This window comes from Penicillium bovifimosum (assembly GCF_028826915.1).
Source record: "Penicillium bovifimosum strain IBT 22155 chromosome Unknown utg000005l_segment0_segment0, whole genome shotgun sequence".
NCBI lineage: Eukaryota > Fungi > Ascomycota > Eurotiomycetes > Eurotiales > Aspergillaceae > Penicillium > Penicillium bovifimosum.
The window spans coordinates 2,158,271-2,182,617 of NW_026622714.1; the positions used below are offsets into that span (position 1 = coordinate 2,158,271).

At 51.4% G+C, this 24,347-nt stretch overlaps 11 protein-coding genes across 11 annotated transcripts; 6 read left to right on the plus strand and 5 right to left on the minus strand.

The window, feature by feature from the left end:
- Positions 1–1,625: 1,625 nt before the first annotated feature.
- Positions 1,626–2,696, minus strand: N7515_005985 (uncharacterized protein; the record flags this gene model as incomplete). The annotated part of the gene is made up of 1 exon (XM_056666729.1): positions 1,626–2,696. One exon carries the CDS (start codon positions 2,694–2,696, stop codon positions 1,626–1,628), a length of 1,071 nt encoding a protein of 356 aa, XP_056520325.1.
- A 584-nt stretch (positions 2,697–3,280) lies between these two features.
- N7515_005986 (uncharacterized protein) lies at positions 3,281–4,650 on the plus strand (the record flags this gene model as incomplete). The annotated part of the gene is made up of 4 exons (XM_056666730.1): positions 3,281–3,451; positions 3,499–3,634; positions 3,698–3,821; positions 3,888–4,650. 4 exons carry the CDS (start codon positions 3,281–3,283, stop codon positions 4,648–4,650), a joined length of 1,194 nt encoding a protein of 397 aa, XP_056520326.1.
- A 220-nt stretch (positions 4,651–4,870) lies between these two features.
- N7515_005987 (putative glucokinase regulator family protein) lies at positions 4,871–7,035 on the minus strand (the record flags this gene model as incomplete). The annotated part of the gene is made up of 4 exons (XM_056666731.1): positions 4,871–5,795; positions 5,850–6,244; positions 6,292–6,745; positions 6,803–7,035. 4 exons carry the CDS (start codon positions 7,033–7,035, stop codon positions 4,871–4,873), a joined length of 2,007 nt encoding a protein of 668 aa, XP_056520327.1.
- A 716-nt stretch (positions 7,036–7,751) lies between these two features.
- On the plus strand, positions 7,752–9,293 carry N7515_005988 (putative MFS transporter; the record flags this gene model as incomplete). Its single annotated transcript, XM_056666732.1, has 3 exons — positions 7,752–7,895; positions 7,952–8,159; positions 8,218–9,293. 3 exons carry the CDS (start codon positions 7,752–7,754, stop codon positions 9,291–9,293), a joined length of 1,428 nt encoding a protein of 475 aa, XP_056520328.1.
- A 232-nt stretch (positions 9,294–9,525) lies between these two features.
- N7515_005989 (uncharacterized protein) lies at positions 9,526–10,269 on the minus strand (the record flags this gene model as incomplete). The annotated part of the gene is made up of 2 exons (XM_056666733.1): positions 9,526–9,920; positions 9,990–10,269. The coding sequence occupies 2 exons, from the start codon at positions 10,267–10,269 to the stop codon at positions 9,526–9,528; spliced, it is 675 nt and encodes a 224-aa protein (XP_056520329.1).
- Positions 10,270–12,195: 1,926 nt separating this feature from the next.
- N7515_005990 (uncharacterized protein) lies at positions 12,196–12,957 on the plus strand (the record flags this gene model as incomplete). Its single annotated transcript, XM_056666734.1, has 1 exon — positions 12,196–12,957. The coding sequence occupies one exon, from the start codon at positions 12,196–12,198 to the stop codon at positions 12,955–12,957; it is 762 nt and encodes a 253-aa protein (XP_056520330.1).
- Positions 12,958–13,693: 736 nt separating this feature from the next.
- N7515_005991 (DUF3433 domain-containing protein) lies at positions 13,694–17,598 on the plus strand (the record flags this gene model as incomplete). Its single annotated transcript, XM_056666735.1, has 3 exons — positions 13,694–13,736; positions 13,780–15,645; positions 15,719–17,598. 3 exons carry the CDS (start codon positions 13,694–13,696, stop codon positions 17,596–17,598), a joined length of 3,789 nt encoding a protein of 1,262 aa, XP_056520331.1.
- A 256-nt stretch (positions 17,599–17,854) lies between these two features.
- Positions 17,855–19,033, minus strand: N7515_005992 (ketopantoate reductase family protein; the record flags this gene model as incomplete). The annotated part of the gene is made up of 5 exons (XM_056666736.1): positions 17,855–18,427; positions 18,483–18,679; positions 18,733–18,787; positions 18,843–18,936; positions 18,993–19,033. 5 exons carry the CDS (start codon positions 19,031–19,033, stop codon positions 17,855–17,857), a joined length of 960 nt encoding a protein of 319 aa, XP_056520332.1.
- Positions 19,034–19,383: 350 nt separating this feature from the next.
- N7515_005993 (mandelate racemase/muconate lactonizing enzyme family protein) lies at positions 19,384–20,649 on the plus strand (the record flags this gene model as incomplete). The annotated part of the gene is made up of 3 exons (XM_056666737.1): positions 19,384–19,559; positions 19,615–19,836; positions 19,896–20,649. The coding sequence occupies 3 exons, from the start codon at positions 19,384–19,386 to the stop codon at positions 20,647–20,649; spliced, it is 1,152 nt and encodes a 383-aa protein (XP_056520333.1).
- A 592-nt stretch (positions 20,650–21,241) lies between these two features.
- N7515_005994 (uncharacterized protein) lies at positions 21,242–21,943 on the plus strand (the record flags this gene model as incomplete). Its single annotated transcript, XM_056666738.1, has 2 exons — positions 21,242–21,361; positions 21,410–21,943. The coding sequence occupies 2 exons, from the start codon at positions 21,242–21,244 to the stop codon at positions 21,941–21,943; spliced, it is 654 nt and encodes a 217-aa protein (XP_056520334.1).
- A 257-nt stretch (positions 21,944–22,200) lies between these two features.
- Positions 22,201–24,235, minus strand: N7515_005995 (glycoside hydrolase family 71 protein; the record flags this gene model as incomplete). The annotated part of the gene is made up of 5 exons (XM_056666739.1): positions 22,201–22,655; positions 22,712–23,169; positions 23,233–23,458; positions 23,508–24,039; positions 24,095–24,235. 5 exons carry the CDS (start codon positions 24,233–24,235, stop codon positions 22,201–22,203), a joined length of 1,812 nt encoding a protein of 603 aa, XP_056520335.1.
- Positions 24,236–24,347: the final 112 nt, after the last annotated feature.

Genomic DNA, 24,347 nt, shown 5'->3' on the forward strand with positions numbered 1-24,347 from the left:
GTTTGTGTGACCAACAAACGATCAGGTTCAAAGTGATTCAAAATTACATTCGCAAGTAAAAAATCCTGGAGTTGGTGTTGGTGACCAAGTCTGATCTACATCGGCTACGCAGTAGTTAATTGTGGCTTTCCCTCTACGCGCTAACTATTATTAACCGACATAGACACCTTTGTAGTCGCTGAAGATCTCACCTTTTTGGGGGTTCCTTATTTTCCCCTGTCATGCATTAGTTCGTGCATTATTCCCCATCTTCGGAGTGAAATTTGCATCGCGTCCAGCGGCAATGGTTACACTGCAGAGATGCCCGAGACAACCTCCACTCCAGTCGCAATGACAATGCGGTTGGAGGAAACTGGAGAGATCTCAAGCTGTCATCGGACAGCTTGACAGGCTTGTGATGCATGTTGCAAGTTGCAAACTTCAGTAGACAGCTTACTGTGATCTTCTCCCCTGTGAATGCATATCGCTGATTCCAAATCGAGGCACCCTCCGAGTCGAGTATCACTGCAAGTGTGACTGAGCACAGCAGCGAGCGTGAGACTGGGTCAGGCTGGATAGAGGGGTGTTATCTGTGCAGGCTACACAAATTGCAGTGTTCGAATATGCCCCGACCAGACGGTTGGTGTCGGGCTGGTTTCTAGGTACGGCAAAGATATTGTTCGCGAACTTCTTTTTCGCATGCCACCAAATCCCGCTCATCTTCTGATGGTACATTCTTCCAAAGGCTAGTCTAGGCCTATGAAGAGAGAAGCAAGGGTCCGGTCTCAACGGTTTCTCGCTGAAACCGATCGTAGTGGAGGACGCCCCTTCCAAGGTGAATACCAAGGGGTCACACCAATGAATGGTGCTAAAAGGAGGTATGCGTTAAACGTCAATGGACACATCAGAGGGGCCTAGGGCTGCAGACTGGGTCTTGGTATTCGGGTACCTTCCAAAGTTCCAACAATTTAGTTACTGGTATGGCTATCCAAGATCTGCATCGTTCCAGTTGGGACGGTTTCAGCGGCAGCGGGCCGGGACAAGTATCCGCGGCCTGGAATGTCTCCCCATATCTCATAGAGTTCCTAACCACTGCTATCTATATCGAAGTATGTAGAAGGCTTCTCGGGAACTGGGTCCGGGCCCGACCCAGGAATGCTGATCCGTTCGATCGGGCCTTGCCGCCCTAGCATGCCGATTCCCGTACCTGGATTTGGTAAATGCTTTGTGAAAGTTGACTATGTCGGGTGCTCTAAGACATAGTGAGTCTGGCAGCATTCCAGAGACACATTATTAGGATGCACGGGTAGTGTTCCGCTGAAGGCAGATTGACCCGGCGATATCCATTGCTCGGTACGTATGGGATAGGATGTCTCAATTATCGAGAACGGTGTAAGATATTCTTGCAAACCGACGATTTTGCATGCGAAACATTTTGATCGAGCTTAAGACCGACATAAGGAGGATGTATATTCTTGCAGACATCCATTGGACAAGACTTGTAGGCTATCGCAACACACAGGTATCGAAGCTGTCATTCCGCGTATCGGTCCAATGCATCTACCTTGAACCAAAAAGGTAGCAAAATAACCTTGAATTCCCGACACAGCAAAAATCCTGACGATCGCCGTTCATAGCCCTCAATCCTATATGGATTCCTTCTCCGGCTTTGCTTCGAGCAATTCCAGAACCCTTCCCCATGATCGACGAGCGCGGGCGGCATGTTGAATCGGCACAGCCGGGTCATCTTCCCCGGTAGTGCGTGAGAATACCTCCATACTGACCCAGCCGGTGTAGCCCAGGCCGTTGATGCAGGCATCCGTCACCTCTCGAATCGGAAGGTATCCGCCCCGTTCCTCCTCGCACGGAAACAGGCGAGCATTCCGCGACCAAGCTAGTAGCGTAGGGAGGCCCGGTGCATGAAGAAAGGGTGTTTGTGGGTCGACTCGTTCGCCATCGGCAAGCTGGACCATCATGACTCGGGCCGGATCGATTTCCTGCACAAGCCGATCCAACGATTCCCGCAGATCTTGATCTGCATTCGCAGGTAACCGTCCCGTCGGGTCCGTAGGGTTGGCCCACAAACGGGCTGCTATGTTGAAGGTATCCAAACAGATACCCAAATTGGGCCGGTTAGCCCGTTTGATCACATCCCAGGAGTCCTCCCACGTGTTGACGTATGTTCCCCAAGCCAAGGCCTCGTACGCTATCCGCACAGGGAATGCTACATCCGCGGCCTCAGCGAGATCAGCGGCCAGGAGTTCTCGGTCGCCGGTGATCTCGGACGCTTCGAGAAAGGATGATGGAATGAGGATAAAGAGTGAATCACCAAGAATTTTGGACAATTGCACCCAATGCTTGAGTTCATCGATCCGCTCTGAATGGCGTTCTCGGTCGATAAGACCTTCGTAGTGTCGGAAAGGTTGGAGGGCTAGAACAGAGAGACCGCGCTCGGCACACAGATCTCGGATGGTATGCGCTGCGTCAATCTCATAATCTCGATCGGTGCGGGGCACACAGTCAGTTGCTTGATCGCGGAGTACTTTGGCCAGCTGCGCTACATCATCGTGGAAAAGTTCAAGTCCCCCTTGGCCGTTGTGGGCGGCAGCATCAAGTTTAGCTGCAATGGGGTGTAAATGGGCGACTCCCAGACTGACAGTCGCAATGGCTGGCTTCCAACGCGGGCTCGCCTCGGACTTGGGGGCAGTTGAATGCATCAGCGCTAAAAACTAGTTGGTGATTGCTGACGCGAACCTAGTTGCCACTAGCGACGTCCATCACACTCTTTATAGAAATACAACCTGGTATCGCCATGGGTTTCCTGTTTTCGTGCTGATCATGCATCTTAGGGGTTGGCGTAGTAAAAGCAAATATCAGAAAAGTGGGTTAGTGGATGCAGAAACCGCAGATGGCCCGTATTGGAATTGTACACCGAGGGCCAAGGCTGTACATACATCCTGCTGATTTCGCTCGTCTCGATTTGTCCCTTCAAATACGGAACTTTCAGACGATGGGCCGGGAATGATTGCACAAGTTGCTAGAAGCGATATGCCCCGGCCGTCAGCTGCTTTCGGGGTAAGCATGCATGGATTGCATTCGTTGGAATGGATGCACCAACGCCCAGAAACAAGGTGATTTATTTACCTCGGCGGATGTTACAGTGGCCAAGAGACATGTCAAAGACATATAAGGTGGAATCGCGATACCGTCAAATGAGCCAGCTCTGTCATCCTGGGGCTGTGCTACACGAAAGATACATCTTCGTTCAACATCGGTGATACTTTCTTGAGCAGATGAAATCATGACGATCGTCACTCCCTTGTGCAGTTTGATCAGTCGCATCAGCCATATGGCTTTGGAGGAAGCTTCGGAGTCGTCTCCACAAGCCCACTTTGACTTATTGCGAATGATCGACCAGCTGAGGTCTGCTGTGGAAACGCCGACAGAGACCGTGTTGCGTCTAATTTACCAGGTAAGTAGCTCCAACTGAGTTGAGTTCAGACTCTAAACTGGCTGTAGCCTCCTCAAAATGCAGCATTGCGGATTGCCATTGATTTGGGCATTTTTGCTTTTCTTGTGGAAAAGCAGCATAGAGGAACGGGACTCTCGGCTGCTCAGCTGGCCAAGTACACAGGCGCCGAGCGTGACCTAATTGGTACATCTTTCTGCAGTGATAGTAGACCGTCACACACTGTGCTTTGGCTGACTTCAAGGGTAGTTCGACTGATGCGTGTCATGGCCTCTCTTGGGCTGTGCGCCACCCCAGCCCCCGAAGTCTATGTCGCCAATGAGAAGACCTCAGCACTCACTCAGCCGATTGGAAGAGACGGGATCCCCTGCATGTATGTTGGCGGTGTTGGCTGAGCCCCTGTATCTCTTCACAGAACACTCACCAGAACTTTGAACAGATATGATCTGACCTTTCCGACCTTGAGCAAGCTCCCGGAATATATGCGCTTCCACGAGTATGCCAATCCCCGGGACTACGCCCAGTCTCCCATGAAATGGGCCGTTGGTCAAAGCCAATTTGAATGGCTTTCAAGTCATCCCAACCAGCAGGAGCTGTTCAACTCCTATATGGCTAGCCGCCGGGAAGGTAAACCAATGTGGTACGATATATACCCCGTGGAGCGATTGCTTGGCCATGCAGTGCCATACAAGGACACAGTTTTCGTGGTCGACGTTGGCGGCAACCAGGGACACGATCTGAGCAAATTTCGAAGGGAATATGGTCATCTTCCAGGCAAATTGGTCCTACAAGACTTGCCTAACGTGGTGGAGGGAGTAGATGGTAAGGACGCAGGGATCGAGGTGATGGGGCACAGTTTCCTGGATCCTCAGCCTGTGATGGGTGCTCGCGTATACTACTTCCGTTCCATCTTCCACGACTGGGATGACCACATAAGTCGGAAGATCCTACGAAATACCGTATCCGCAATGGCACCGGACTATTCTCGGATTCTCATCGTGGATTTCGTACTGCCAGACGCCGCGACGCCCCTCATGCAGGCCTCATTGGACATTCAGATGATGAGTATAGGGGCTGGCATCGAACGATCGGAACAACAGTGGAGGGACCTCCTGTGTAGCGCCGGACTAGAAATCACGGGTATTTGGAACCAGAGTCCTGCCATGGAGTCAGTGATCGAAGCGGTCCCGAGGTTGAGATAGGTCGGACAGCGAGATGAATGAAGCAGATTAAGCGCTAGGGGCCAACAATATGAATGTCATGGATGTGATAGTTTTTCATGTGCACCTGGGTAGTAGTCAAACGAGACCAATTGTCATATCAACTAGTCTGGAGATTGGCATCGAGGAATAGATGAGAATGGGGGTAAAAGAGTTCAAGTGGGAAGAAGAAAGGAAAGATACAGAAAGAGCGGCCTAACAATCAACGACTCAGATACTTGGCCCCGACACCGGCTGCATCTTCAACCACCACTGTCCCTTGGAACAATAAATTGTGCGAGCTCAATTGTGCCTCCAAGGAGGCCCTGTACTTCGCATTCTTCATCAGTCCCCCAGCCAAGACTAACACAGTACCCTCTGATGGGTGATAGCCAGTGGATTGAGGATTCACCAAACGGCCGAGAGTCTCGCCCACTAATTTCTCTACCTGTGCATTCACAATACCCCCCGCGGTATTGGTTCCATCCATCAGTTCGAGAACCACAGGCGCAATACTGGCGATACGTGCCTTCACACTCCGAGAATAGTTCTGAGCAAGGATGTTGTTCAGTACGCTGGCGCTCTCGGAGACTTGACATCCCAATTTCTCTGCAACTGCCTTGGCGAGTTCGTCGCCTCCACTGGTGGTGAGACCTAGCGTTATGTCTTCGGAGACTGCAAGGGTGTGTTGGATGGCTTTCATGCCAATTGAGTAGCCGCCCCCTTCGTCCCCGAGCATGTGACCCCAGCCTCCAGAACGGGCAGAACGAGTGTATCTTTGCTGACCCTGAGACCAATCATACCTCATAGCAACACTTCCGGTACCCGCAATCAACACAAGGACAGATGGGGTACCTTGCGTTGTTGGAACTGCCGCGGTTAATTGATCAACGTCGTTGGTCAATCGGAAATTATTTTCCTCGGAAATACCGAATGCCTCGCGCAACTTGGGCGCCAGCACTTCCTCCAAGCCAGCCCGTTCTAGACCAGCCAGTCCAATCCACACAGAGGTGAAGCACGTTTGAAGATACGCTTTCCATGATGACTCCAACTGTTCCACGCCGCTTGGCAAGTGGTCTTTCATCGCAGACTTTGTTGCTTCAAGTAAAGTGTCAATAACACTATCAATGTTTCCGATGCTGTCGGTTCTATAGGAAGTCAGTATCACATGAACATTCGTTGACTGAAGAAAGAAGGCATACAGATTGCATGGACCAGCGGATCCCCGGCCCACGATACTGGTTCCTTCGGCCACCACAGCGGCACATTTTGTGCCACCGCCATCGATGCATAAGACGAATTTTCGGGTAGCTTTGGAGCTCATGGGATTCTGTTCGTTGGCCCTAGAGATGGGCTTAGAGATTACAGCCAGTGCCCTGGCCAAAACTCCACCAGCAGCCTCGAGGTAGCCTTGGCATGTCGCAACTGACTCTCCGCTTTCTGCAGCCAAGATAGCCAGCTTGACACTTCGGTTGCTTTTCGCCAAGAGCTCATCTAATTCCTCATCGGACGCGGAATGACACTTCGCACTCAGCCTCCGCAGGATATTCCGGGATCGCTGCTCGAGTTTCAGATTCGAGGCCACGAGATCAACCATCTTTATCGAAGTTAGCTATATTCCAGGAAGCAGGGAATATGACATACCATGTTTCCGTAGGTCTTTCCCGTGCGGATCATGGTGCCAGTACTGAGCATATTCAAGACTAGCTTCGTCACAGTGCCGGCCTTTAGCCGCGTGCTACCAGTGACCACTTCCGGTCCTGATATGGGTGCAATAAGAAAATCAGTATTACCCGAAGAGCCTATTGCGGACGGACTTGTGCAAACAACAGCGATTGTCAAACAGCCGATGCTCTTAGCAAAAGCGAGGCAACCCAGTACATATGGTGTCCGTCCTGAACTGGCAATTCCAATGATACTGTCGAGTTCAGGGTTAAGGTTCAGGGCTTTCATCTCTTCCTCGCCTGCTTTCTCGTTATCCTCAGCACCCTCTTGCGCTGATCTGATAGCAGCATCGCCGCCTGCAATGAGACCGACGAACTGTCCACGAGGTGCTGCGAATGTGGGGGGAATCTCCGATGCGTCCAAGACTCCAAGCCTAGATGATGATGTTTACTAGAGGCTCAATGTTAAACCACTAGTGGGAATAACTAACCTTCCACTGGTTCCAGCACCAACATAGATCACCCGGCCCCCTTGTCGAACCCGCGGGGTCAATGCGTCGATGGCGCCTGCAATCACGGGCAAGCAAGGAACAACTGTCTCTGCCACTTTCTGATCGTCCGCATTGATCACAGTACACATCTCCAGTGTCGACATGCGATCGATATGCACGGTTCGGGGATTGACCCCCTCCGTTTGGAGGTTGGCTAAACTGCCGAGATCCATTATGCAATTGGAGGCCACAAGTGACAAGCTTGCCAGGAGAATGCTGGTTAGGGATGAATTTTTTTATGCAAACGAATCACGGATCTCACACCACGCGAAAATTGGCGATTAAGAGGCTTTTTACACTAGCGCGAAGCGAGTTCGGTATCCATTCCACTTCACATTATGCCGGCAGAGTGCTTAGTTCGGCCCCCAAGGGTGCCGATACCGATGTGGCCCCCGCCATGATTTTTTTGTGTAAAGCCAAGAGCCAAGGCGAGATGTTACTCGGTAGAGTTACAATGGGGACTGAGGTACACTGTGGTAACTAGCGCGTGGCGGCGCGTTCTAGCATTGGCCCGGGCCCGGCTGACAAGCGACCGTATTGTGGAGTGGCTTTTCCCCCCCGGACTTCGTCCAATGTGGAGGTCTTTTCTCCTCGATAAAAAGGTAAAGATCTTCCTGATAACTGTCTCAACAATTCACTACCACGCCATGTGGGTTCCCCACATCGGATGCTACATACGAGTGGTGTAGTCGCTGAGACACCGCGATAAACCCATGGAATTTTTATGCTCGCGTGCAACCCAAGCCCCGTATCGCGTGGGGCCCCAGACTCGATTGTACCGTGGCCCACCCGTGATTAGAGAGCCCTGGGGAAATGTCGCCAACATAAGTTGAGATCGTCTCCCCTGGAAATTTCCAGAGGCCGATCATTCACTGGCACAGTGTTGAAGATGTCGACCGAATCAAGAATTGAAGCAGGGAATACCTCAGTGACTGGCTCTGACAATGGAAACCGTTCGACCTTGTGGAAGCTCTGGACCAATTCTTGGTTTCAGATCATCTTGATCAGTTTTATCTGCTTCTGCTGCCCGGGTGTGAGTATTGGATCGCGACAAATAGAGGCCTCCCAGTTTGGCTAACAGAGGAATAGATGTACAATGCCCTCAGTGGTCTGGGTGGTTCTGGCCAAGTCGACCAAACTGTGGCTGCAAATGCCAATGTCGCTCTTCTGTCTGCCACTGCTGGAACTGCTCTATTCGTGGTTGGCCCGATCTTTGACCGTGTTGGACCAAGAGTTTGTCTCTTGCTCGGAGGCTGGACCTATGCGTTGTATTCCGGCAGTCTGTTGTGTTTCAATTGTGAGTTTGTGGATGGCCCAGACCTGTTGTATGCAAAGCTGACGATGTCTCATCATAGCGACAAGCAACGGCGCGTTCGTTATTGCTGCCGGTGCGATTCTCGGTGTGGGTGCATCGTTCTTATGGGTTGCTCAGGGTGCGATCATGACAACCTATGTACCAGAGTCCCAAAAGGGGCGCGCAATTGCTGTCTTCTGGATCATCTTCAACCTGGGCGGTGGAGTTGGATCGCTCGCTAGCTTCGGCCTCAACTACGGCTCGACGACTGGAACCGTGAACGATGGAACATATATTGCCTTGCTCGTTATTATGGCCTTTGGGTGGCTCCTCGGTTCACTCATTTGCCCTCCGTCCTATGTTCGGGTGGCTGAGTTGCAAGTGACCCCAGAGAGCGAGAAGAATTGGCGCCAGATTGCTCGCCACTCTGTGAAGACTCTCTGCCACTGGCAGGTCTTGTGCATGCTACCCCTCTTCTTCTCAGCCAATGTGTTCTACTCCTATCAGCAGAACGCAGTGAACGGCATGAACTTTAACATCCGAACTCGTTCACTCAACGGTGCGCTCTATTGGATGGCACAGATGCTGGGTGGACTTGTTATGGGTTCCATCCTCGATATTCCGGGGCTTACCCGCCCTATGCGCGCTCGCGTCGCTTGGGTTTTCCTGTTGGTCACCGGAATGGCCATTTGGGGTGGGGGTTATGTGTTCCAGAAGTGGTCCGATGCCCGCTTGTTGCGAGGTTTCAAGCAGGACATCGATTACACCCAAGGCAGCATCTCTGTAGGCCCGATGTTCCTTTACATCTTTTATGGCGCATATGATGCGCTCTGGCAGTCGTACTGCTACTGGCTCATTGGTGCTCAATCCAACTCCCCGGCTGCGGCTGCCGTTTTGGTTGGAGCGTACAAGACCTTCCAGAGCACTGGAGGTGCCATGTCATGGCGTGTCAATGCCGTGGAGACGCCTGCCATGACCCAACTCGCTATGAACTGGGGTCTCTGCATCGGCTCGTTGATTATTGCCATCCCAACCGTTCTGGCGATCACTCTCACCAGCGAACCCGCACCATCCGCTACCGATGAAAAGGGATACCTAGAGTCAGAGGGGCCCCAGACAGAGGTGGTGAAGAGTTGAGGAGTTGATCATATGTTGCAGATAGATACACGCAATCGATAATAATGTACAATTTTCAATGAGAATCCCCTGGTGCCGATTGAGCCGAAACTTTAGGGTCGCTAGCGCGAGGACCGTATATAGGGATATCAGAAGGAAAATATACACGACAGGGCCCAATGGAAGATTCGGGGCTATTTGTATACCGGTAAATCCCGTTCGTCGGCAAGCAAGAGACCCTCCATACACTCCCTTACAAGACACACTTCTTCAGCACGGCGGTCTCCACCAGCAACTTGGTATATTGACGGTGTGCCCAAGCAATCTTGGCATCCATGGGTTGATCGGCCTTCCCGAGACCCTGGTAGAAGCAGCTCTTCAAGCTGAATTCAGCCACACCTTGTTCCCTCTTGACAACAGCGGCGATTTCGAAAAGACCATCAGAGGGGCGGACTTCCTGGATACGTGGGGAGTCACCGCAGCGGAGAACAATACGGTCTTCGCTCTTCTCGACGACTTCAAAGTGATCGGTGATGAGGGTGCCGACGTCGTACTTGTCTTCAAGCAAGTCCTTGCGGTCCCAGAGCTGGTTGGCTGTCTCGGGGCCACGGTACTTTCGCTCAAGGTAGGCTCGCTGGGGGATGTATCCTGCATGCCGGTAGACAATGGATTAGAGTGTGTTGTTATGAGGAGGATAGTATTTCCCAGTAAACTCACCCATACCACCCCAGACACCAGCACAGAAGGCCTCGACCAACTTGCCCTTCTCCTCCAGCAGAGAGGGCTGGATCTTATCTAGGGGAACTCGACGAACGCAGACATCATACATAGGCGGGTTGCGATTCGGGTTGAGCTTGTTGAAGAGGGCATGTTGGAAGATCGGGTCGGAGGAGTCCATGGGCACGAAAGTGGCATTGCGCGTCGCGCCCCAGAAGACACCGACCGAGGCGATGCCGCCTGCGACGGATGTCTTGACCAATTTGCTGATGAGACCCATGTTTGATGAGAGACGCGGACAAGGAGAGGAAGTGAGATGGTGATTAACGAGGAGGGACGACGGAGGTCTCGGGGAAGCTCCGACTGCCAAGACAAGTCGGGCTTGGGGGCCATGTCATCCGAGAGTCCATGGACCTTCCTTCAGCTGGACTGCTCCAGCCTTCAGAGCTGAATACTTCAGGCTGTGTTTCACCGACTTCGAGGGTTTTAATATTCTACTGCCAGTGCCTTTTGCGATCACTGTTTCCCGCAGTTTCCGAGCTTCGATACTCGTGCCAATTCCTGTGGCCTCGGCCCTCGTGATTTGATCACCTCATCACCTCACCCGGCACCCCAATGAGACTTCTCAAGTAACTATGCCCACTTTATGTTTAGTACTTTTGTTTGAGATGGTCTAGATTTTCACTTGGCGAGATAAGAGATAGGAAGAGATTCCTGACCTACCCCGAGGGGCCGAGAGGTGATAGAACGAGTGCAACATGTTAATTAGCTTTGACAATGTTTGCTTCTCTTTTCTTTTTGCCTGTCTCTGTATGCAATCAATCCCCTACCATTGGCCCATTACTTCCATTAGACTCAAGTCCCTCAGGGCCTCGACCGTTTGCGACATTATTGGCAAGAACCCACGGCCCCGGAATCCTTGCCTATTCATACCAGGTCGACCTGGGGGCAACCGCGTCAGTGCCTAATTTATGGGAGCTTACAAGGTAGTGACGAGATCGTAAGGTGTGCGCGGCCTATTCTTCGACTTGAGACTAAAACGACCGACAAAGAGATACATCCACAAGGATCCACGCAACGCTCAACTACGCCGGGCGCACATCTTGAGTCAAAGTTGGGGTCTAAACCGGACAAGGTAGCTCAGGGCTTAGTACGTTCTCTTGAAATTGAGCTTCAAAACTGAGACCGGCATTGTACTGAGTTGCGCTACGCCGAGGATGCCGAATGATGCCGAGTTCAAGGCCGCCCGATATGTGAACCTCGGAAAGCCCAGTCGGCAAATCGAGCGGAAATGGAGCCGAATATCCTTAGTGATGAACCGTTGAACGTAATTGCTCATAGCCTCAGAGGCGACCTCGGGAATCTCGTACACAACGGTGATCGGCGGGATCGTCAGTCTCCCGGATTTTCTGAAGTTCGTGAACTGCGAACCGTGGGAAAGACTTCATAACGCTCCAGATAAGCATTCTGGGAACTAACTGGTCTATGTTCTCTCCACATTCCAGAACCGTTCTTGCTCAGGTGGTCCCCACGGGGCTATTCCCAAATGCGGCTGTCAGTCTAAGTATTTCAGGTCCACGTGCACGCCACTCACACTTTATTGCTCAGACTTGAGTGTCATTCTCCACATATCGATCTTGTATCCATTAACTCTAAATGCCCGCGGGGTGACAACAATTTTGAGACTATCTCTACCGCTGGTCCAAATCCTCTTGGTACCATGGCTCTGCTTCAGGGCAGCCTCAATCCGGACAGGTGATCGACATGAACCAACGGTTATGATTTATCGCGCAGAGCTGAGATATGCCGAACCCTTCAGATATCAGGTTCAAACGATGACGAGATCGAAAGAGCGCCCTTGGTTGACGGATGAAGACCCTATTTTCAAGATAAGGAAATCGTGGGTACAGACATAGTCGCTACGGGCCTAGGGCACCGGCAATGAGATCTCTTGCCAGATGGAACACTCGGCTTTTGCTCCGAACGGTCGATGGCTTGTTGGAGCTCACGTTGGAGGTCAGCGCACGAGAAGATATAAAATCCCCTTCGTCTCCCTCTGTTCAATGATCTTCATCAAGCAGATCCGAGATCAGTTTGTACATCGATCTTCTTCTTTCTTCCATACAAATTTCCCTCGCTGTGCGAGCTATCGCTGATCAACAACACTTCATTGCTTTGGAGAATTCGTTCAACCATTCACTTCACCATGAAGACCTCTTTTGCCGCTCTCTCTCTCGCTCTTTCGGCCTCTGCCGCGGCTATTCCTTTTTCTAGCAGCAGTCATGCTGCCTCCAGCACTGGCCTGCCGTCATCTTCTAGCCCCAGCAACAGTTCTGTGAAGGGCGGGGAGGCGCTGACTACCCCGACAGACCTTCCATCCTTGGTCTCAGATGCGCAGTCGGTGGTTGCAGCTCTTGCTTCTGCTGGTGCTCAGAAGCGCGGCGAGGCCCTCTCAATCCCTACCGACCTTCCGTCGTTGGTTTCTGACGCTGAGTCGGCTGTCGCTGCGCTGGCCTCCGCTGGCGCCCAGAAGCGTGGTGAATCCCTATCAATTCCCACCGATCTCCCGTCTCTGGTCTCAGATGCCCAGTCCGTGGCTGCAGCTCTTTCTTCTGCCGGTGCTCAGAAGCGTGGCGAGGCCCTCTCCATCCCCACCGATCTACCTTCGCTGGTTTCTGACGCTGAGTCTGCTGCTGCTGCGCTGGCTTCCGCTGGTGCCCAGAAGCGCAGCGAGGCTGTGTCTATTCCCACCGATCTTCCATCTCTGTTGAAGGATTCCCAGTCTATTGGCAGTGCCATTGCCTCTGCTGGCGCTCAGAAACGCGCCGAGCAGACCCTGCCTTTCCTACCTCCCACTGGAACTCCCACTGCTCCATTCGGAACTGGCATGCCTACTCCTAGCACACTTTCCTCTCGCAAAGTCCTTTCTACTGGTGGGCCCTTGTTCACTGGAACCCCTTCGTCGTAAGGGCTTCTTTCTGAACGGTGATCACAGTAAGCCTGATCGTCATCGTTGTTTGTATGTATAGGTTATCCTTCTTTTTGTGGGCTTGTTGGAGATTCCAACATTGTACTGTTACTGTATAGTCGCTCGTTTAGATAGAATATATATACTTGATTTGAATTTGGTGATATGACGAAGGTAAACCTAGGTTGTAGGTACATGGAAAGGATCAATCGTAATTCCGCTCCATTGGGTGTGGTTCCGTGCATTATTGATTTTCCCCATCTCAACCCCCTACTCATGATAGATTGAAGCCCTAAATCTTGTTTGGAGGCCACCTGCAAGAATCATAACATGATGACCTCTCGCCTCAGTCAATTTCCCGCCTAGTTTCATTGTATACAAATGCCAAGACGAGACTACCGAGACGGAGAATCGACCAGTTGTTCCTAGTTCGCCCCACACGTGGGCACAGACCGTACACAGCACAGCCGCAAATTCGGTCCCCCTTCTGTTCCACTTTCGTCATGTTCAATATCCATTGCTTGGCCTTTGGTTCGTTCATTCTTTGCATCCCGGTTTTCGGGCTCTACTGAGCTGTCATTTTCCTCCCCGTTTGCATCTACATCTGTTCCTTGACCCTTGGTGAACCATGGCTCGTTTTGTTTGCGTCGAACATCTCCTGAACAGTTGAGACTTGAATTGGCAATGCCCTTCCATTATATCCACTATATTGTCCGCCCTTGGGGCCTCTTCCAGAATGTCTGATAGCGATGGGGCAAGGCGTTGGGCACAACTGATCGGTGAGTGGTGGCCTTCCATGACACACCCCCTAATCGGCATCAGCCGCTGGTTCTCACAGACTAGATGCTAACAAAAGATGGGAGACAGCTCGCCTTGCCCCCTTTCGATCGCTAACGCCCCGCGAACCCCGGAGTTGGCGCCCACTGGCTCTGCGCCCGCCGTACCTGATCTCCATTATATGTTTGATGTTGTCGATGCTTCTGGCTTTGGAAGCACTACGACAGTACAGCGACCGTGAAGGGGGGTTGTTATTCTTCGCCTACACGGAGGACATCTCTCCTGTACAATCTTTCCTCTATAACTACCTGCCTATAATCGTTGCCCTGGTGCTTGTCCTGGTGTGGACAGTCACAGATTTCGATGTCCTCCGCCTGGAACCATACTTCCAATTGTCCCGACCCGAGGGAGCGCCAGCGGCTGTCCTCTTCATCAACTATAACTTCGGCCAAACAATTCTCACCCCGATCAATGCCGCGCGTCGCCGCCATTGGGTAGTTCTTTGGATCTCATTTGTCACCCTTTCCATCCGAATCATACTCCCAGCTCTGCAAAGTACTGTTTTTGAGCTACGCGAGGTGGATGTGGTTGACCATGGAACCATAAAAAGCTGGCCTAATCTAGTGGATCTGAACACTCAAGCGAACTGGATGGCCACGCAGGCCAACAGCACTCTTGATTCTGTGCTGAGCGTGAGTGAGCAATTGCGACGGACCCGCTCCTCTAAATACGCCGTTGCGCCCGTGGAGATCCCCGACAGCGATCATAATGAGAACACGATTTGGACTCTGGATCAGACTTTGTATTGGGCGCAACTTTCATGTCAGAACATTTCCGTTGAAGATAAGCTCACAGTCGCTATCCACGATCGTCCGGACGCGGCGTTTCCTACCATCTCATGGAACGCTAGTGCCATCGACTTGAAAGATACCTACGGAGGCGCCACAAAATGCACTTTTGACTTTCGATACGACAGTGTCTTCTTCCATTCCACTGACTACTTGCAAGTACGGTATTGGGAGCCGGCGATCAGTGCTGCCGCTATGGAAGCATATCCAGACCGAACCCAAGCTTTCACGGAATTTAGCTGCGATCCATTCGATGTTTATGGCATGTTGATTGGGGTAAATGTGACCAGGCCTAACTCGACTGTTACCGAATACTCTGCATATGGTACTGCGTTTGCTTGTGATATCATTTACCACAAGGCGGAAGCTCGTGTCTCCATGCACTCTAACGGCTCCATCACCTCGATTGAGATCGAGCGAGGCAGCACCCGCGCTCTCACGTCGTCTGAATTCAACATTGATCACTTCCAGGCCCTGCTGTCTCAACGCGCTCCATACACAAGTGATATGTTGTTTATTCGTGAAAATTCTACCACGGGAGCTCGCACAATGACTGAACTCCCTATCATCAGCCAGGAGCTGGGAGATCTCCAGCCTGTGCTGGTGCTCGACACATCAACCGTCATGACAGAAGCCGAATTCGGATCCAAGATTGAGCGGGATGTGAAGCAATCGTTTGTACTCACCCTTGGTCGGCTGTTTGATCCGGAAAATCCTCCGACTGTCATAACCGCCATGCGCTCGTCAAATCAAGTCGCCATTGCAGTGGTCAGTTTTGCTGCCATCTGGTCAGAGTTCATTCTCGCCTTCGCCACCTTGACGGCGATGTACCTTCTTTATATGTATCGTTCGCGAGCATTGTTCCTTCAAAGCGACCCAGGGTCAATTGGTGCTATGTGTAGTATCGCCGCTGATATATTCCACCCTTCCAACATCCTTGCGGAGCCAGTGGCGGAGTTTCATCAATTTTCAACCCGTCAACTCCGTCGCATCTTCCGAAATGCTCGTTGTTACTGGAGGCAGGGCCCTTCGGGTAACAGACTGGAGATCCTCGCTGAAGACGGTTCGTGATAATCACCCCATGCCACTCCCATCCTGTCGTTGTATACGCAACTCATCGCTGACCTCACCACCAGGATCTCCTGTCAAGCTTGAAGGTCACCTCAAAACCCGCGCTGATCCGATGCCTCACTTTCTGATGATCCCTTTCTTTCTTATTGAGTTCTTAGCCTTAGCGGGTATTATCATTCTCATTGGACTTGTGGTCTCCTCTTTGCTTCGGGACGGCCGGTTCAATCATCTCACCCAATCTGATTCCAGTGCATTCCAAGTCGTCTTATCCTTCTTGCCTTCCGTGGTCGCTTCCTCCGTGGGATCTCTATGCACATCCATTCACCGCAACCTGACTATTTTGGAGCCTTGGGTCCACCTGCAACGGGGCAACGCCACGGCACGGACATCATTGTCACTGAACTATTCATCCCAGAGTCCGTTCGCTATTTTCATCAAATCCGTTCGTGACCGACATGTCTTATTGGGTCTCGTATCCGTCGCATGCGTTGTGAACATGGCCTTGACTGTGGTCGCGGGTGCGCTTTTTACCCAAAAAAGGACGACTTCGACGATGGACACGACGGATTTGACAATGAATTATAGTCAGTCCACTTTCCGACAAACGGATTTTGCCGCTCAATTTACCGAGTATGATTTGATACAAACCAGTATCACCAGCGGCGTGCCCATGCTGCCCTGGACCAGCCCAAATCAGTCCTTCGTTCCTATACTCGTGAATAATCGCCAGTCAGATGTGACTTACGCCGCCTCGACTCTTGGTGTTGGTACCGCGCTCGAGTGCGAGCCCCTTTCTTCCAAAGCTCTTGTCTATGATAAATCCGATGATAATCATCATTGGCGTTACAGAATGTTTGACAATCCGTCCATGGAATGCGACGCACGCATGCCAGCTTTGAAGAGCCGGGATGAAGGTATTGCGCTGTCTATTGAATTCTTGTCCCCGGACGAGAACAACGAATCGGATCTATGTCAGACATCGACCGTTCTGGTAGTCGGTCGTTGGAATTACCTACCGAACACCCCTATCACGGATGACAACACCGTCGCATTACATTGTGAGCCTCAAATGAGGTTACAAAATTATTCCATCATGTTTGACCAGAAGGGTCAGATAGGTTGGCATAAACCTGTCCCCGAGACGCTCATCACTCATGGAGCCATGTACGACAATGCGACCGTGAGTCTTGGTCAATTCAACAAAGTCTTTGCTGCTATCCCCAGCAACTATGTCGGCAATACCACCATGCAGAACGGCACATACAACATAACTTCCTACGACTGGGCTGGCTTCCTCGTTGCGCGTCTCTATAAGCGCGAAGACCCGGAATTTGATTCTTTAGATCCTGCTCTTCTGACCGACATGACTCAAACTGTATATCAATGGGTGTACAGCACCTACTTTTCCATTTGGCGCGACATTTACCTCGAGCCGCTGCCTCACCCGGTCCGGGCCACAAATGCGACAATCACCCGCAGTATGTGGTGCATGATTCCATCGGCTCCATCCCTTGCGATTGCTTTGGCGATCATTGCATTTGATACGGTAGTCGTGCTGTTGGTCTTCGGAACACGGCGCGGTCGCTTCCGTGGGCCACGAATGCCGCGCTCGATCGGGGCCATCATTCCTTGGATTTCGCATAGCCAAATGCTTCAAGATTTTACGGATACTCATCATTGGAGCAGTGCCCAACGACATGCTCACCTCGCATCTTTGAACAAACGTTATGGTTTCCGCATGTTCATGGGTGTCGATAATCGCTGGAGGTTTGCCGTTGATCAGGAGGATAACCGCATGCCTCCCGGTTCCCCCCTCACGAGCCCGGAATCGGAGATCGACAAGACAGTCGAAGTTGAGCTGCAGGAGATCCGAGGTTCGCCTCCCCGAGTCACGATTGATGTCCCTACCTATGTTACGACCTACTACTTTGGAGTATATACATGAGCTCAAGCGTTTTTCTTATCTTGGAGGTCCCTGATTGTGGATTTTTGAAGCAAGCTGGCCTTCGCTTAGTCCACTGGCATCTGGGATCTCGCTTTCGGCACGCTGTATAAAGGATCCTAAATTTTGGTATAATTTCCACATTACATTTATGTACACTCTTGTCTTCGAGTTATCTACAAGATATCACACCATGAACGTTATCATTGAGCTACTTAAGGCTTGACTCAAGCTGATCCAAATGCTGAGTACACCCCTTCTATTTCCCAGCCCTGAGACGACAATCAACCGCCCGCAAAAGAACGTAGAGCGTCTCCAAGAATGGAGCGGAAATACCGAGCTCTCTAGACTTCTTGAACGGGAAGCCCAGTATAACGTCAATCTCCAATGGTCGACCACATTTGCAATCCGTCTGCATGCTGCTTCCAATTCCTGGCATGGAATTGATCTTATCCATAAGCTCGTCAACCAGACTATCCTTTAGGGGCACGGCACAAGCACGCGCAACATTGATGACCTCCTGCATCAATTTGCGAGTGAACGGCTCCGCATCTTGAGAAGAATGCAACCAGGACTGTGTGTCCATCATCGTGAGTGTAGTTATAGAATTCCACGCCACGTTCCAGACAACCTTTTCCCAGCGCCGGATCTGGATATTCTCGAGAATCTGGAACTTGGTCTTGCCGTTACAAAACAATTCGGCAAATGTTTCAAGTCGCAGCTGCTCGATTTCGTAGCCGATGGTGGGGTTGTGGTATAGGCCGATTTGCGTATCTTCAGAGCTATGGTGCTCAACAACACCGGGGCTTGTTTGGTTGGCTCCCACCCACGTCTGTGCAAACGGGATGTCAGAACGTCGTCAAGCAGACGAAGTAAGAGAGACTCACCACACAGCTTATGATCGAGGCATGGGGGAAATACTTCCGGAAAGGTTCTTCGTTGCCAACGCCATTCTGTATGATCACAATGCTCGTGTTTTCGTCTACGGCTGGGTGTAACTGAGCTGCATGCTCGTCCTGATCGATTGCCTTGTTCGCGCACACTAAGTAATGGACCGGACCGACCTCCGCAACGGATTTCACCACTGGTTGAGCCGTTAACAACAATCTTCCAGGTCGGATCATGAGTCGCACATACCTCGGTAAGGGTGGAAAGTGTGCTCGCCGTGGATCTCGCTCTTGATGGTAATGCCCTGCAGATTGCCAATGTCAATACCCGTGTGGTCTATTCTTGGATTTAAAACTCACATTGGCTCGGACAGCCTCATAGTTCGACCGTGCTACGACGGTAAGTCGCACCCGCTCGGTGCGGGATAGGATGAAGGCATAGAAGGAGCCGATCCTAGTAATGTTACTATGAGGTCTCTTGTGTGCAAACTGCAAAGGGGCCAAACTCACGCTCCTAGCCCGTAAACTAGGACATCGATTGAATCGGACATTTTGTGACTTGAGATGACTCTCGGGTACCTGACGGAGCTTATCCTTATGCTTTTCGAGGCCCCACAACTCCCCACCTCGGAGAAGTCGCCGCGTGGGGGTGGCGCTTAATGAGAAGTGGGGGGTGTGGCAGTGCGTTCATAGATGGATTTCATCATAACATTGGGATGTATGAAACCACTTAACCGCCCGGAGTTTTGCCGACCCTCCATGACATTTGATAATGTGGGTGGGGGTGGGGTTTGGTAACGATTTCCCCGCGCACCTTTGAATACGACTTGAACATCCTTCGGGCTGTTTATTCTGAAACGCTTCTGTTGTATCATTGCTCCATATCACTCTGATTTATACGATGGTGAAGATCAAGTCCATCGAGTACTTCCGCGTTAAGCCTCGCTGGCTGTTCGTCAAGATCACTGATGAAGAGGACAGCTTTGGTTGGGGAGAGGCCACATTAGAAGGGCACTCTCTAGCTGTCGAGGGTGCGCTGGATGAGATCATCACTCGTATCGTGGGACAAGAAGCCGAGTATGTCCAAATCATCCTGTACAATGCAACGAAAACGGGCTAACTACGATTGAAGCGACATCAACCACATCTGGCAACTCATTTGGCGTCTCGGTTTCTACCGTGGTGGGCCTGTCTTCGGATCGGCTCAATCCGGTATCGATATTGCCTTGTGGGATCTAAAGGGGCGGAGGCTGGGTGTCCCTGTGCACCAGCTTATTGGCGGGAAGGTGCGCCAGAAGGTGCAGGTCTATGCCTGGATTGGAGGCGACCGACCAAGCGATGTCGAGGCTGCAGCGTAAGCTCCACGGAAGGAGCGAGGTAAACAATGTATTTTTCTAACAACTGGAATAACAGGAAGGAGCGAATCGCCCAAGGCCTGAAGTGTATCAAGATGAACGCTACCGAAGATGTCAACTGGCTCGACTCACCCGCCGTTTTGCAATCATGCGTGGAGAGATTGAAGACCGTGAAGGCGCTGGGTCTTGATGCTGGTCTTGACTTCCACGGTCGTTTGCATAAACCAATGGCCAAGCAGCTGGCCAAGGCGTTGGAGCCTTATCAGCCTCTTTTCATCGAGGAGCCCCTACTGTGCGAGCACCCAGAAGCACTCAAGCAGCTTTCCGAGCACACAACAATCCCGATCGCATTCGGCGAGCGTCTGTACAACAGATGGGAAGTTAAAAGATTCCTGGAAGACTCTTCCGTGGATGTTCTACAGCCCGACCTTGCCCACGCTGGAGGTATCTCCGAGGTCATGCGTATCGCCAACATGGCCGAAGCCTACGACGTTGCAATCGCTCCCCATTGCCCCCTCGGCCCTATTGCACTGGCTGCGTCGCTTCAAGTGGCTGTCTCAGTACCCAACTTTGTCATCCAGGAGATGTCGCTGGGCATGCACTACAATATAGAGGCTGGAGACATCGATCTGAACACCTACTTGGTGGATACGTCTGTGTTTGATATTACGGATGGGTATGTGAACGCCACTTCCAAGCCCGGTCTGGGAATTGAGATCGATGAGCAACTAGTGCGGAAGATCAGCAAGGAGACGCAACCTTGGCAGCCGAAGGAGTTTTACGGACCAGATGGGTCCATTCGGGAATGGTAATCATGACATGTATCCCATGGATACATGACCCAACCGCGGGCCTGCGGGTGCCGAGTTGCAGACGTGTGTTTAGCAAGCAGGTTCCCGTCAACTGACGAGTGGCGAGCCACCAGCCAACTGGCTAGCCTTCCGCCAACTGGCAAGGCTATATTCCTACGAATTTCTCCAATCCCACAACTACAACATGTATGTAAAGCGAGCTAAATCGGATTATCAAATTAAGACTTTACGCTGAATGTCGTAAGCGAGCACGATCGAGCTTCCAGCCACGAAGATATGAAATATGCGGGAAGTTCGTCTCATACTCGCCAGTTGACTGACACTCTTGGGTCCAGGTTGTCGTGACATATAAGTTTCATCATGGTGGAGGTGCAATCCTCTCCGCAAACTATTTCCGGATCACAACGGACGTGTCTCTATGGTAATAGCGTCGTCATATTAGCCCGATATGTGTGGAATTGGCATCCAAATCCAATGGCATGGTATGAACCGAAGTCCTGAACATCTCTGCCCGGTGACTACCAAATATTTCCCTTGTCTTGCATTGAACTAGTCCTTTTCTTCTACATAAGACCTATATACCGGTACAGAAATGACCTGGATAACTCTCCTTATATTGGCATCTCTGAGTCTCGCCGCAGACGACCGTATCATTTCTCTGTGGATTCCAAACACCGATCCTCAACCCTTAGCCGGTTCTATCGTTGCAGAGGTGTGTACGCACGAGACAATCAGCATACATCCAATTAACTCTCAGCAGCAAGCAGGAACCACGACATACAGCATCAATTGCCCGCCTGGCATTGATTACAATAATTGTGGAATGGGCCCTGGCCTATTTCTGACAACAGCCCAGAGCAGCGTGGAGTATTTGATAAGTGAGGGAAAGGACGATGTGTACGTTCCCACGGCCCTTCGTTATCCCATGACTTGGAGATCAGAGCCGATCACTCATGCTGGAACCAGCTACAATCATGTCGTCTGTACTTCAACCGATATTACCGGTGGGCTACGCACCTGCACAGCTACTGTTACCGGGAAATCGGCCAAGATGCCGGGCACCAGTAGCACGACTCTCAGTCAGGGCCAGGCGACGCCGTTGCCAGTGAGGATTACTTCCGGCGCTGCTAAGACTAAGTCAGAGGCTACATCCCCCGCTATGGCCGGTGCGACTGCGACTCCTACTCCTACTGCTGGAACCAGCGATGGGGTAGGTGGTCAATCTGGAAGGCTGGAGCTTACTATCCTTGTCTTGGCGTGTGTTGCTGTTCAGGCGCTGGCGGAATCGTTGTGACCAGAGAGCTGTGCTACAATCATATCATTGAACGAGGTAGTACACCGGTATTTGATATTATTGTGTTCCATATTCAAGCGAGAGTCGGGGGTGAAATTGTCACTAAAGAGCCTTGTACAAGACATGATCCTTCACACTGGAACAGTTCAGACCATAAACCCAAGATTATACTCAGACCACACGACACGCTGTAGGTGGACAATAGCCATGGTCGCACGCATAGCTGCAGAGACCGAGATATGAATCATCCTCCCCTATTAGAGGAGCTCCGTGAGTGCCTGTTGATGGTGGAGGTGGGACGGGTTTGCCGTATGCGGTGCAGGTACAGGGCCCCGGTGGGCAATATCCGTAGTTGCAGCAGAAGGCGCAGAGCCCAACGTAGTTGCCGGGTCCTGTGCCTGCAATGCAGGTACCACCTCCGCCGCCGCCGCCACCACCACCACCCCCTGGGGTACCTGAAGGTGGAGGAGGGGAACTTGACGGTGGAGGAGGGGAACTTGACGGTGGAGGGGGGATTTTGATGGTGGACTAGGGGAGCTTGTTGGCGGAGGAGGCGAACTTGAAGGCGGAGGAGGAGACTTTGAAGGTGGAGGGGGTGGATGACGACCCAACGAGGGAGTTGGTCGACACGAATCGTTCCGCAGACCTTGTGTAAAGGCGGAAAGTCCATCTGGCAGGAGAGGATCGTTGAAACCTTCCGGAAGGGTCCCGACTAGACAGAGAACATGAGAAGTGAATCCTATGCAGTGGACGCCTCAATGCACTTACCGTATGCGTTGAAGTTATACAAACCGCACACGCATCCGTTGATGATGTCCTTCAAGCTTGTTCCTGACAAAACACTCTGTCCATTGCGAGTAACTGTAAACCTCTGCGAGCCAACTCCCATCGGAACCGCCTTGGCACTTGCTCCCGCTGGCGCGTCATAGTTATACACATAGTCACCGCTGTGTACTTCAATGCTGGCCGGAGATGTGAGTAAAGAGACCACAAAGACAGAATCACTCATCGTCTGCCATCCATCTGGGCGACCTATGAAATAGTTTCCGCTCCCGTTGTTTGCTGGTCCCATGCAGGTATCCGTGGCGTCGCAGTCTACACCGCGCGGTGCCGGCCGATACCAGTAGACCAACTCGTCTGAGGTGATATATCTGTTTGGAGACGACTCGCCAGCCTTGAACGCGGCTATATACGGCTTGGAGATGTCGAGCCATCCATCGTGGGGCCTATTTCAGTTGAGTCAGTTGGAGAATCCCCAATCTCATGACACGAGATGACGGTATCCTCACATGTCATTAACCCATTTCGAGGCTCCGTCATCAGTATGAGGGGAGTTCAAAGGGCCGATATAATGACTTTCGCCGTAGTCATTCCACGTGATAATCTCGACGAATCGGGGTTTCATGGCAAGAATTTCATTCCATCGATCATACCAGAGGAGATCAGATGGGAAGTTCCAATTCTTGCTGTAAGAAACCTCAGACCCGAAGTGCGTGAAGAACCACGGGGAAGCAGCTGGTCAGAGTCAGTCGGGTGAAATTGATATCAGGTAGCTGGAACTCACGAGCAACATAAGCTTTTCCATTCAGAGCATTGATATATTCTCGATCACCGTCCGCCACAGAAATATTATGACCTGGGGTTGGAGCTTTGTTATTCCCATTGTTGGGCCAAGCCATCCAATTCAGAAGACCGTCCACTTGGGCGATATTCGTCCCCTGCGAAGGGTGGAAGTTCGGCGCAAAGAAGATGGATCTTCCCACTGCAGCGCGCAACGCTGCAACGTTTAGTTCATCACCGGCAAACGAAGAAACAAAGACTTTATCATCGACAATGAGCTGAGCGGGCCTGCTAGCATACTGGGCGATCTTCTGGCCAATAGCGCTAGTCTGATCAGTATGGTACCAATTGAAGTCGAATGATAAGAAGACTTTCATATCATTGTTGGCAGCAGAGTCATAAGCAAATTGAAGCTGCTGGTCAGTGTAGGGGTCTACACCAATGTTCAGAGCAAATGCATCAATCCCGAGAGATTTGGCACGTCGCATGTCGTCATCATAGTCCGATGCACTGTGTCTGTTGCTGGTTATGCCAATCTTCCAATCGATTAGTACAGTTCACCAAGCATGGTCATGCGGGAGTTCAGCTTACCATGAAATGCGCAAAGACAAGTCGATCTCCGGAGGACTGTCTTTTGGCAGCGCGGAGGTCATGGCTCACAGCAGATACCTCATGGGATATCAAAGATAGCGAGGCAAGCACACAAAGAATGAGACCTTTGATATTCGGCATGGCTCAAAATTCTTTCCTCTTCCATTCGAGTCAATTCTTGGATTTGGATACTTGACAGCTGGTCTAACACCAATCTTCGTCTGCTTTATACACCTCTCAGCTCCCCGAATCT